Source organism: Austrofundulus limnaeus, unplaced genomic scaffold, assembly GCF_001266775.1.
Source record: "Austrofundulus limnaeus strain Quisiro unplaced genomic scaffold, Austrofundulus_limnaeus-1.0 Scaffold38, whole genome shotgun sequence".
Taxonomy (NCBI): Eukaryota; Metazoa; Chordata; class Actinopteri; order Cyprinodontiformes; family Rivulidae; genus Austrofundulus; species Austrofundulus limnaeus.
This window is the reverse complement of record NW_013952440.1, coordinates 2,379,249-2,392,677: the sequence shown is the minus strand read 5'-3', so window position 1 is coordinate 2,392,677 and position 13,429 is coordinate 2,379,249. Positions and strand designations below refer to the sequence as shown.

The 13,429-nt window shown below is 39.1% G+C and overlaps 1 protein-coding gene across 2 annotated transcripts in view; it reads left to right on the top strand.

The window, feature by feature from the left end:
- Positions 1 to 6,147, top strand: part of LOC106516536 (protein shisa-9) — a 138,620-nt gene extending 132,473 nt beyond the window's left edge. For both annotated transcript variants that reach the window (XM_014006944.1, XM_014006943.1), the window contains one exon: positions 4,420 to 6,147. In XM_014006944.1, the coding sequence (XP_013862398.1) occupies positions 4,420 to 4,922 (503 nt within the window). In that variant the 3' untranslated portion in view covers positions 4,923 to 6,147. The remainder of the gene's footprint in view (positions 1 to 4,419) is intronic.
- Positions 6,148 to 13,429: the final 7,282 nt, after the last annotated feature.

The following is a 13,429-nucleotide window of genomic DNA, read 5'->3' as shown; positions in this document are numbered from 1 at the left end:
GATGGATGGATGGATGGATGAACAAGGACCGAACAATAATGTTACATGATAAAAAAACAAGCAACCGTTGCTATGTACAAGGGTTTTCTAGCCATAGGCTAATTTGCAAACCCAGTCCTTGGTTGGACTTTTAAAATAAAAACAACTAAAAATAAAATAAAACCACTCCCCTCTCTCTCTTACTCACTCACTCACCCCCCTCACACAATAGAATGTTGATCATTTCACTGAACTTCTCACCAGAACCGTACGGCATTCTGGGCAATGTGGACAGAAAAAACTTTTAGCCGCTCGGCCCCTCAGGGTCCAGCTTAGTGTCATCAAACTCAGTCTTTGTTCAGTTATCAACCACCTGTTGAGTTACATGAGCAACAGCAGTTTCACATTCATAAATGTCATAACTGCATAAAAATAAAAAACAGGCTTTTAGGTAGGATTTAGAGGAAGCATTCACACAATGGAGCGCATTAGATCCATTGTCCTGATGCGTCTCAGTAATTCAGGTAAAAAGTCAAAAAGAAAAAAATTGTATAGGTCCTCTGGACGGGTTCTTCTCTAATGAAACGTTTTGTCTCTCCTCCGAGACTTCTTCATTAATAGGTGTTAATTAGGTGTCAACGATAGCCATGTGATGTGAGTATCAGTCACATGGAGGCAGGGCTTAAAAGCCTGAATTTTGCCTGAAACTCTCAGACTGAAGAAATCTCTTGGAGGAGAGACGAAACGTTTCATCAGAGAAGAACCCGTCCAGAAGACCTAYACAATTTTTTTCTTTTTGATTTTTTAACTGGATTACTGAGATGCATCAGCACAACTATATGAACATACAGCAGTTAGGTAAAATGTTAATAATTGCTAATTTACAGAGCTGGCACTTCTTTGACAGCATGTTCTGTATTCCAATTGGGCCAAATAAAATACAGCATGTTGCAAAACTCCGCAATCCTTCAGAGACTCCAACTTATGCATTTATAATGCAGGCTGGGCCCAGGGGTCCTGCTTCAGGCTGCCACTGGAAAGAGAGCAAAAGCCACTGTTTTAGAGGAGCAGAAATTACACGAAACTGAGAGCCAAGAACAAGACCGACACTCGGGGAGAGAACGAGCAGATGGGAGCGTCTGTTAAACGGCGAGGATGAGGAGTAACACCATCGCAGAGAACCCTGCTGTCAGGTGTTCCCGCTCACAACATGTGTGCAAACACTTACTGTAAGTGGACAGCAACAGCAGTTGTTGTTTGGAGGAAGTTCTTTAATTCATTGCCTCTCTGTGCTGCTCCACATTTTCCAACACTGTTCAGACTTTCAAACCGTTTTTTTTTCCCCCCCACTTTTGGCTGCAGCAAGAAAGTGTTAATAAAGAAAAAATCACTTTATTTCAGTAGCCTTTCACAAGAAAACAACAGTAATGATCTGGATCAAGTCCAAAATAATCTTTGGATGAGACAGGACGGCTGACGTGTGCAATCTCGTGAGATTTTGCGAGCTGTGTTAACTCCCGGAGTGTTCAGGCTGACTCGAAGCTACCGCAAAACCAGACTTCAGCACAGGATATCTAAAACTGAGCGAGTTCCAAATATTTTCAGTGTTTGCCGAGGCAGATTTGCTGTGTTAACCGTCTTGAATTGAGCTGCCTCCAATAGGTAATCAAATTTCAGTAGATTTCCACCCACTAGTTCATGGGATATTTTGCTAACAGACAGACAATGAACACAGACAGCTACTTTACATGATTGACACCTTTCATGGTAGCAGGCCAATATTTATATTCCTGGGGTCTCTACACACAAACTGTACTGTAAGTCAGCTACATTTGTTGACCCTGATTACTAGAAAATAATCTCAAGTCATGGTTTGTATCCTAAACCTGATCTTATCAATAAGCTGCTGCTGGGATTTAAAAATGATGCGATCAGACCTGCAGATACACACAGATGAGGTATGATAGATAACAGGGTGCCATGTTAGGAGCAAGAAATCAAAATGTGAGGAAAAAAATATTAAGTAAATGTTTTTAATATTCTTTCCCGTGGGGTTCCATGGCTCTCCCAGGTCATGAAAGCAAACAAGGTTGTTGGTGCCTTTGGGGAGTAAAGTCATGATGATAATGGTGGTGCTGGAGGACAGTGGTGATGAGGACGATGAAGACAAAACAGCAGAAATCCCCTCAGGGAGCTACCAATTATGTATCCAGATGCTCTGAACTTTATATTAACCAAACAGCATAATAAGCTATTTGATTCAATGCAAAAACATTAAAAAAGATCAGCTGATCAGTGCATATACTTAATACATTGAATGGGCGTTCATAAACTTAACATGATGCTTGGTTAAATTCTTTTCCTGGKTTGTTTGAAGATGTGATGTGACTCATTCCTTCTCTTGAACTAGATAGGAATAAAAATAATAAAAAAAAACAAATAAATCTGTTTGTACCTTAAAGATGCTCACTGTTCTGTGTTTTAAAGTGAGTCAGTTTCTCAAGATGTATTCAAACAGCCAGGGTTGCATACTGCACTTACTTACTGCAAACCTAAGGAAATTACTCAGTCAACTTGGAGGTGGGGGGAAGTCATGGACCTGCAACCTTTAATCAAAGTCAAGCAGTACGGAGATAATTTACGGTCATTAATCAGGAGGGTACAGTTTTCAGGGTTTCACCACAACACACAGAAAAACAAAGAGTCCAAGGAGAACAATTCAAACAGGCGCTCAAAGCGTTCATGCAAGCAGCATTAAATCTGAGAATAAAGACATTTATTCCAGCCTTTTGTTCAATTCTAGGGTTGTAGCTATCCAGACATAAAAAAATATTCTAATATAAACTCAAGTGTACAAAAACACACAAAACATTCAGCCGTGTCATTATTTATTAAACCAAACCAAAGCCGAAGTGGAAAAGCTGTGTGTGAAAAAAGAAGTATGTCCTATTATTCTGTAGCTAGAACCACATTTAGCAGCAATGGCCTAAAGTGGTTGTTTTCAGTATGACTGCAGATCAGTTCAATTCAGTACAAAACCCGTGGAGACCGAGCATTTCGGGAGGTGGCCCCGAGGCTCTGTAACGCTCTCCTTCTGTCCCTTCACTGCTCAGATTCCACTGACTCTTTTAAGAAACACCTTAAGACTTTTTTATTTAGACTTAGGTTTTGTTTTGTTTTTGATTGTTCTTTCATTTTATTTGTGCATATTTTTTATTGCTTTTATTTATTTACTTTCTGTTACGYCCTTTGTGATGTTCGTGTGTGTGAAAGATGCCATTACATAAATGAAGTTTACGTACTTATTTCATTTATACAGTATAACAGCAATTGACAACAACATTCATCTCAGTGCACTAAAAAAGCCTAAATCCTAATGCCAAAATAAATTCAATTACAATTCATTCCCATTATAATACAATACATTCATATGTTATGAAATGCCTATTATGACTAGATGTTTCTAATAAGTGATAGTATACAAGTAAAATAATAGCAGAACTGGTAACATTTTAATGTAGGGTTTAAATGACATAATCTGATCAAAAATAACACCAAGGTTTGTTAAATTAGAACTGGAGGTAAATTAATACCATCCAGGGGAAGTGAAGTGCCAAATTTGTTCCTAAGATGTTCAGGTTCAACCTCCACAATTTCTGTCTTGTCCGAGTTTAAAAGCAGAAAATTGCGAGTCATCCAGGTTTGAGACATGCTTTTAGACTAATTGATTAGATTGATCAGGCTTTTTGGTTAAATATAACCAAGTATTCATCAGCATAACAGTGCAAATTTATGTTGTGATCTATACTTTTTAACTTAAATAAATCTGTAAAAAATAAAGTTAATTTTTCCAAGTATTGAACCCTGAGGTACTCCATGACCAACTCTGGTGTATAAAGAAGATTTATTGTTGGCATGAACAAACTGAAACCTCTCATTTGTTCCAATAATGCTAATGTCATGTTCGTCTCCCATGTTACTTTGGTGGAATATTGGCCCACTCTTTTTAACAACATTGCTTAACTTCATTGATGTTTGGGAGCAATTTGACACAACTCTCTTTAGGTTTAGGTCTAAACCTCAACAGGCCCATTGTAACATCTTGATTTGTTGTTCCTTTGGTTCTTTTATTGTATAGATTTTCTGCTCTTTATGGGGTCCTTGTGTTGTTGCACAGCCTTTTTCCACAAACCTTTAGCTGTCAGATATACGGCCTCACGTTTAACTCTAAATAAGTTTGATATACAGAGGAAGGCGCCAGGTTCCTGTGGCTGTAAAACAAGTCCAAATCATCACCCCTCCATCAATGTATTTGTACTGTAAATGCAACCAAATAACCCTTTGTCATTTATTGTGTATCATTTTCAGTAAAAGTTCTGTCATGGAATAAAAATAATTAACCAGTTTCTGTGTCTGTTTCCCATTTTCCCCATAATCCAGATACAGGTGTAAGAGACTACTACAAGAGCTACCCGATGATAGATTACACCCACCGCCAGTCTCCTCCAACTTTTCAGCCAATCAACTTTCACCCCAAAGACAAGCCATTCCTCCCGCCGCCCGACATCCATGCACCTCTGGCCATCACCATCAACGCCTCCCAGATCCCAAAGCCCAAGATCTCCAAAACCAACACCCACCCGCTCACTTCCAGCTCAGCCTTCAAAGTGTGGGACCCGAGCAAGAGCCACATCCAGCACCCGACGGCCACACACATGAGCCTCGGGGGGCAGCAGCAGCACCACCTCATCCAGCAGCAGCATCACCACCAGTCACTGCACCAGCCGAACAGCCGGCGCCAGGCCTACTCCAACAAGAGGCAGTTCAGCATCGAAACGCTCCCCGAGCTCTTCTCACAGCCACTGGGCTACAGCCACTCGCCGCACATGCACCCCAAACACAAAGGACTGGCCACCAACAGCAAGACGGAGGTGACGGTGTGAACAGAAATGAACCAAAAAAGAGAGGCAGAGAAAGAGACATACTGGCAGGGTTGAAGGGAAATATTCCGATATCCTTTGTGTCCACAACTATGATGTTGTGAAAGCAAATATCACATTGGGATTTTTTTTTCTTTTGTTGTTGTTGCTCCAATTTTACCTAAAAGAAACACTGATATGTGTAATATTTGTATATCTTTTTAAATCACTGGATCAGGCAGATAAGGCGTGAAGGTGATGGATTAGCAGGTGTTGACTGTGACCCTTTGAACCTGGCAGCTTTTCTAAATAATTGAGTGGGCTCTCAGTGTGTTGGCTCTGCTTTGTCTCCTCTCAACCCTCTCTTGCATCTCTGCTCGGCTCTGCAACGACACTCCGCTGGGTACAAATGGCCGAATCGCACATGTAGCCTCGACGCTCGAGGTTGTGTGAAAAACATGAGTGCGGGGTGGGGAAATGTTTTCTCCAAGACTTTGGCTTCCCCATCTACAGGGATAATACCATTGTGTTGTCAGCTCTCATTGCCCTCCAGCACTTCGAAGAGTGAGATATCAGCCTGGCAATTCGTGGCAGAGAGGAGGGCAGGGGAGTGTGGGAAGTATTCATCTCATTCCAGAGGCAAATGCGATGAGAAGGATCAGAATCAGGCACACACACACACACACACATTTGTGCACACAATACACACTTGTCAAACAGTACAGAATATTCTAGGCGCTGTCAGAGTCTCCAGGCAACTCCTCCACACATCAGCCCTCTGYCCAAGACAAAAAGACACCCAAACTTGTCTTAAAACTCCAATTCTTAAATTAAAGGCCCAACATTTCTTGAAGATCATCTTACGTAGACAAGTTGTAGCCATTTTTGTACGACCTTAAAAATAACATTATTGTAGCACTCATACAATATCATGGGTGCTGAGATTGACACTAGGGCCGCATCTAATTTTAGCTCGGTACGTGTACAAGTAGATGAGTTTTAGCCATTTTTGTGTTGGCTAATGTTTAGTATAAATGCCAATAGTTGTTAAAGTTTCAGCAAATCTGTCGTACAATGAGTAGTGCTCAGAGAATGACTCTCAGGTACAAACACACCATGTTTTAGCACAATGTGCGTAAARCTGGCTGAGTTAATTTTTTTCTGCTGTTTTGTGGTTTTTACGGATAGCTGACTGTTGCAGCCATTTTAAAATGAGTTGATTCGTAAATAAATCAGTTGTAGATGTACACTCACTGATTAGATTCTGCATGTTTCATTAGAAATTACCTAGTGGTTCAAGGGTAATTCTGGTAACAGACACAAGCAAAAACATTATTGTCCACCTTCACCTTTCTTCACCAGGCGAATTCTAAAAATGTAAAAAGTCCGTCACTGTTGTGTACAGTAGGAGCTCATTTCTTGAGCTGCCAYGCACGTTTTCAGCTCAGAAATGTATGAAAATAGGACAGAAAATTCCCASTGATCTCTGGGAAACCTCTGCATTAGCTTCACAAATATGTCAGGAAAAATGTCAGCTGTTTAAAAATGGATCACGTACGTCTTCAGAGTGGCACTACTTTTCATCACTGTTCATTTATTAAGACCTGCTCACTTAATCGAACACTAAATATCAGCAGCATGGATGGTTTCTGAATGCCGGGGAGAGAAAGCACTGATGCATCAAAAAAAAGCCTTTTCCCAGGAAGCTCAAATGCAGCCATTTGCTGCGCTTTTCCAAGTCCTGCTTGCTCTGCAGTTTACCTCCCTCACTCCTAATGAAGTGCCTCAGCACTACAAGTGAATTATTGCTAGCACTTAAACAAAACACTATCATAATTCCTGCCTTATACAGCCAACACATAAAGGGTTTCTGCTGTTTTGAATTCAGTAAACAGACTTTAGATTATAAGCTCTGCTTCCATCCCAGTAGAGCAAAGAAAAGTGAACATTTGCCCCATTTTCATGCCTCACCATTAATTATTTTTTCTGTTTTTTTTTAGTTTTAGTTTTCTTTTTGATTAAAAAAATCCAAAATGCTCAAATTAAAAGTTATTTCATTTTATAATCTTCCCACTGAACCAAGAAATATATTTTATTTGCTGTGCTGTAGATGGACATGCATGACCATTTCATAGTTTATTCAGAACATTTGTCAGGATCTCATGTTCCATCATCTTTCATTTACAGTAAATTTAATGAGCGTGCGTCACATCCTGATGCTTGGCCCTCGGTGTCCTGTTTATAGTCAGAGGATAGCATTAGTGCTGCACTTCAGATTGCAGAGTAGTGATTTAAATCAGCTCTCTCTGGATGAGAACGGTTAATGTGCCTACTTGAATGCTGGAAGGAAGTTACAACTGCAGAGGCTTTACGGTTCGGATCTGTGGACTGAGGAAATCTGCAGCACTTTGCATTGTCTGCTTGAGATTTTCATTGCATCTTTATTATCAAGCAATGTCGTAAAATGCAAGGAATAACCTTGTTTGTTTGTTTAAATTTTTTGTTAATATGGGGTGGGGGTGGGATTATCAATGTATTTTTTGCATTCATTTGCACTAAAAAGCTAATTTTTACACCAAAAACATAAAAATGCATCACTCTCCTATTGAAATGAATCATATTATCAAAAAGGTTTCGCAGTTTACTCTAAACAGGGGGTACCCAGGGTTTCAGAATATAACCCTAGAGCCGGGTTCTGCAACCTGTGGCTCTGGGGCCACATGTGGCTCTTTGGTCCCTCTGCAGTGGCTCTTTGAAAATGTGACCAAATATAACAGAATAATTTTTTGTTGTTGTTTTTCTACCCACAACAGAAATCAATTTGTATGCAAATATGTGAGCAATACTATGAATATAAAATGTAAAACATGTTAGCTCATGTTTGCCTGTTGTTTACATAAATATTTCAATTTTTTCTATGATCTTTCTCTCAAATCCATCAGAATTACCTTTGAATAATTTGAAGACTACATAATAATAAGAATTAGAAAAACAAATACCTGAATAAATTGGTTCCACTAGATTTCATGAAATTCAGCATAAACTATATATGGTATTTTTCTTCTTCATATGAAAATGTTCTTTTTATTGTCCTGATATGTACCTCCAATGACCGTGAAGGTTTTCGAATAGGCCTCGAAAACGTCCATGGACCACCAGTTGATAATCACATTTGTAGCTTGTTTTGCGGCTCCRGACACATTTTATTAGTGAGACAAGGAGAACAAATGGCTCTTTTGATCAYAAGGTTGCAGACCMCTGCCCTAGAGTGTTCTGAGCCAAAGTATGAAAAGTACACTAAACAAGGTAGTGTGACCCCAAAAAGTACACATGGTCAAATTGTGGTGCAAGGCCCAGAAGCAGCCCATGGACCATCTTCATCTGGTCCTTGATGTCTTAAAAAATAGGCAAAAATATCTTTAAAAAATATTTATTTTCATTTATTTTTCTTTTTATTGCAAAGATGCAAAGACAGAATGAGTGTTTTGAATAATTATTTTGAAATATGCTTTGACATTTTGCCCATCCCTTCTGTAATGTTGATGTTCATGGGAAATACAAAAGTTGAATTATACTAAAGGTTCCCATTTTTCTTTTAAAGTAACTTTTGAGATTTTATGTAACTTTTCTAGCACTTTTCGTTTTTGCTTTACAATTCCTGAGTTTTTGTCAAAACTCCTTTTGTTCCAGCAGCCAATCTGTCTCACTGATTGAATTCACCTTCGTTTGTTATCGTAGGACACCACATCTGCTACAGTGCATATGGATGGCACATGCTATAGCCCATCAGGAACCTCATCAAACGACACCACTTAACCAGAATCCATCTTTTTTTTGTTGTTTCCTCTCTTCTCTTCGTCATTCTGTTTGCCTCCTCTCTATCTCACAGTCGTTTTTTTTTTTTTCTTGATAAGAAAAGCAGAGCTTGCTTGGTGTTTGGTAGTCAGTGTTTTAAGCTGTTTCAAACAAGGAGACTCCCACTGGTCCTCCTAGTGTGTGAGAAAGTGAGTCCTGGGRATCGGTTATAACAAACGACAGTGTCAGGGAAAGTATTGCAGGCTCCAGATACACTCCCTGGTGCTCAGTCACACTTCCACACAAGCATGATTAGATTCCCAAATGTAACATCGACAACCAGACACTCTGCAGCACACTTTTATACCTGGAAAYATGAAATCTTATTTTACAATGCAACACAATCTTAAAATTATAGCTCACGTGTTTTAACATGTAGTTCTGTGGAAAGGTTYCTGAACAATTATTAACCTAACAGAACCACAAGATAGCAATAGCGCTACCTTGTGGTTATGTTAGAAGTGCATTATTAAGTGCCTATTAAAAAAAGACAAAAAACAGCCTCTTTAAATGATAGCAACTTTATAGCAATTTTATACCTTTTATTCAAAAATCATTATCCGTCTKATTTAGCAATGTGGTTTTTATTGTAAATACAACACTTGTGGCTTTTTTTTTTTCAGAAGAAAAAAATGTTGGGTTTACATTACCTGTTCATCTCCGACAACATGGCAGATAGCAAGTTACATTAGCGTATCTTTATGAGCAGTATTAAGGTTACTTTTGTACAAATTGCTATATATATTATTGCTATATTGCTTTAAAACTTTAGCTGTTTTTAAACAACAGCAATCTACTTCGATTTTGRCCCCACTCAGACTAGCCCTTAGCTCATCACCCCAGTCAATTTGTTGTTATTTTACCGAAGGAGTCAGAACCTAGATCTGGAAATGACCTGTGCAAGTTGGAAAATCAGAAAAATTAGCTTATTGTTCTCAGTTAACTACAGTTASCATAGATTTCTTCATGTTTAAGGACTGTAATGTCATGTTCACCAAGTGTGGTCCATAATAAAAAAGAAAAAGTGATGATAATAAAGTTTTTTTACTGCAGCAATCAACCTTTTATATGTGAGGCAGCCRTATTGGATTTTGAGGTTAGAACTGGTCAGTAATCTCCAATTTTCAAAGTCAGAATTCTGACTTTACAATGTAGTCAAGTAGATTTCTTTTGATATTCAACTTCAAATGGAACTCTGCCCTAAACTGTTTCTCCAAACTGAGGACATTCAAAGAGCAATCCATGACAAGATAGATATTTATTGCTCATACGCTTTCCACGGAACCCCACTTCAAAGGATCCAAACCATCTCTTTATATATAAAGCAGCTGTAAAAGTGGTTTAATAAATATTAATTTACAGATTTTTATTGGCAACCCGAAAATCCAGTCATCAAACGCCCCAGTTCTCATCTAAATTTAATGGAGATGCAAATGAGCGTCAGCAGATAAAATGTGCATTGAAGTAAAACTTTAACCAGAGAGAATAAATTAGTGGTATAATGCTTGCTTGTAATGCTGCAGTGGCTTCTCCACTTCACCTCTCCAAGATGTAAAAAAAACCTGTTAGGCAAGCTGCTGGAGTGGCGCTCTGGGCTGCTGGCATGCTTTTGTAATAAAGGATCAGCTGAGGATGGGGGATCATGAATACAAAAGCACCAATGGGATATGCATGGTGTGAATATGCATCAAACACATCTGTGCTCTCTCTCTCTCTCCTGAGCTGCGTGGTATTTAAGTTCTTTTCTGTAGCATCCTCGTTTCTTAAGACTTTTATTCCCATGAGGTACAAGCCCTTTAGTGGGTCACTTTATTTGAAAATCTTCTAACAAAAAAAAGGCAAACTATTCTGTGGGGTTGCTTCTTAATCACCCTTGATGTGTTAGAAAGGTCTGAACAAAYGTAGCAAGTAAACAAGCAATACAGACCGGTAAAGCAATAAGTCCTGTGTGTCCATCCGGGCCCTTCCTCTGAGTCTAGAGGTGGCTGCCGATGAGTGTGTGGGTGGTGAAAGAGCCGAGCAGAAGAGGAGACACAACAGAGGGTTTGAGAGCGGATGGAGATGAGTGTACAAGACGATTTGTCTTGCATGGACACAGCAGATATCACAACGGTTGTTTTTCATTCCGGTTTTTGTCTGTGCCAAATAATAAAAAAAAACTTCCTCCTGTGCTTTATCTCTTTGATGTATTCGAACAGCCGGCTTTCATAAAGGATTCTGTGGCTGGAGCTGGAAACGGAAGTCGGGTCTTTACCAGTCTGAACAATTTCACAGCAGGACCGGGACTCGTTTGACCTCAAAGGGTGCAATCTAAGAACTGACAAACAACGATCAACAACAGCAGCACTGGCTTCAGGATTAGGAAGCCTAAAATAAATTAAAAAAAAGTCCTCCAGGACAAATAGAGCCTGAGGATAAACTGCCAGAAAAGTGAAAGAGATTGACAACTTTCCCAACTTTCCGTTGGCTGACATGTGTCTCACTGATTGGTTGACAGTGTAAGTGGTCACTGTCATCGACCAGTTTTTTTTAATCCTCCTGCACTTCCTGGATTTTCTCATCCATGGTGCCACAATCACACACACACACAAAATAAAGAAAACTGTCATGCTGATATGCTGGAATACACCAACATGTTTTACTGTTAATTTCCCTGTGGTCAAGGAGCACTAAAGGATTTTTTTTTATTCAAGCTGGACCTCCATGACTACCTTCAGGCAAAGACTGAATTAAAGAAACAGCTGGTAAGGCTGAGTTAATTAGACTGGAAAAAGCCTCTGACGAGCCACAATTTTGCCTCCGTTGTGTGGACAGCATAGCATACTTGAACACATGCACAATCGTACAAAACACACAATAAGGGGAGGTACAACATGCGCTGCAGTTCTGTGGCACAAAACAGGACCAAGAGCCTTGAATCGGGAGAAACTGAGTACACCTAACTGATGCCCAAAACGGTGAGAATGCTGAGGCCGTTTTTTGGGGGGATCATCAGCTTAGAGTGCATTTTACTCAATCTCTCCTGATGAACAGCAGACTATGGCGTCGCTCGCTCGTTCCCGAGTAAAAAAACTGACTGTTGTTTGTAAAACTTCCTCTTTAGAAAATACGCAAGTATTCTACCAAAGGTTATCGGAATGCGAACCTGGTAGACATACTTGGGCTCCACGATCCTTAGCAATATGTAGATTACTGTGTATGGTTCGGTTTGTCTCCTGTCAGTTTTTATTAGGTGTCTTTTTGGGGAAAAGAAAACTGAGCTCTCGTCTGAAGCGCTTCCAGATTTTATGACACATGGCTGCACATTGTTTTTAGCCACACACCTGACATATGACAACATTAACGCCAAAAAGGTCACAGACGATCTTGTGAATCTCATCTCATGTCATATGTACAGTACGAAGCTTGTGATCTTCTGAGTTCAATCGTATGGTATTCATGCACCCATGTATTTATTGTTAAAAGATAATGCATTGTTATCTAAATGCTTTGCCAAAACGCTAGCTGAAAGTGCTGGGAAGAGTCGGTTATTTCTTGTACAGCATTTGCACTTTCAGAGACAAGGATGAAACAAAAGTCTTGTGTTGCTTCATGATCATTTGTAATAAGCAGTAATAGGCTGCTATGATTTGCTATGTACTACTTGTGTGTATATATATGAATGCTGTACCATTTGTCTGCTGTGAAATTTGTTGACTACTCAGCTTATATAAGGGCTTTTTATAGGTATAAAACCAGACTGGGCCAATCTGACGTCATTTTCTGTAACCCAAGTTAATTTTCTCTAGAGGTATTTTTTTTGTTTGTTTGTTTTGTTTTGTTTTTCTTAGAGATGAAGAGATATGAACAAAATTTTCATGCACACAAAACGCCGTACAAATAAAGTTTTGACTGACTTATTGAGAAGTCTTTAGATGCTCATATTGCATTGGCCTATGTGACGTGTTTGAATAAATCATTCAAGAAATGCAGCGTTGATTTTACTTGTGTGGAACATTGCAACTAAGAGCAGTKAGTGAGAGATAAAACAACCGACAAAGTTCTCAGTATTTACTATCAAGCAAATCTCATTGGGCAAGGTCTTCTCACCACCCATGTTTGATGGTGAGAAGYCCTTAAAGTRCCTGTAASATGYATATTCTTCAAATACAAAAAGTCAAAGAAARCATCTTTATATTTMAGAAAGTTGTAATAATACACATGATTTTACCCATTTTGTCCTATAACTGACATATTTTCTTTGAACTTGGCTCAGCCAAAATGAAACAGGAAGTGACATCAAAGGGGAACATTTTAACAAAGAAAACTCTCTGGTCTTTGTTTATTGAAACATTAGTTGAACTAGCGCTTTTTCATCTCTCTCTGATGGAGTCAAAATAATCTTAAGAAACATCAGATTGTTCTCTGCAGTCTGTTATTAGCTGCTGTAGCAATGCTCTGTTCACATGTAGACATTCCTCTTTGACATCACTTCCTGTTACTTCACTGGCAAATATCTCAACAACTGTTCACCTTAGTGACATGAAATTTCTTTTGCATTATTTTATCAATGTCCTCTTTCTAAAAATGCATTCATATGTATTACAAAAAATGACATCACAGGCACTTTAACGTGAGTTCAGATTATTTTTGAAGTGGGGCTCTGTGGAAACATTACGAACAATTTACATTTGACC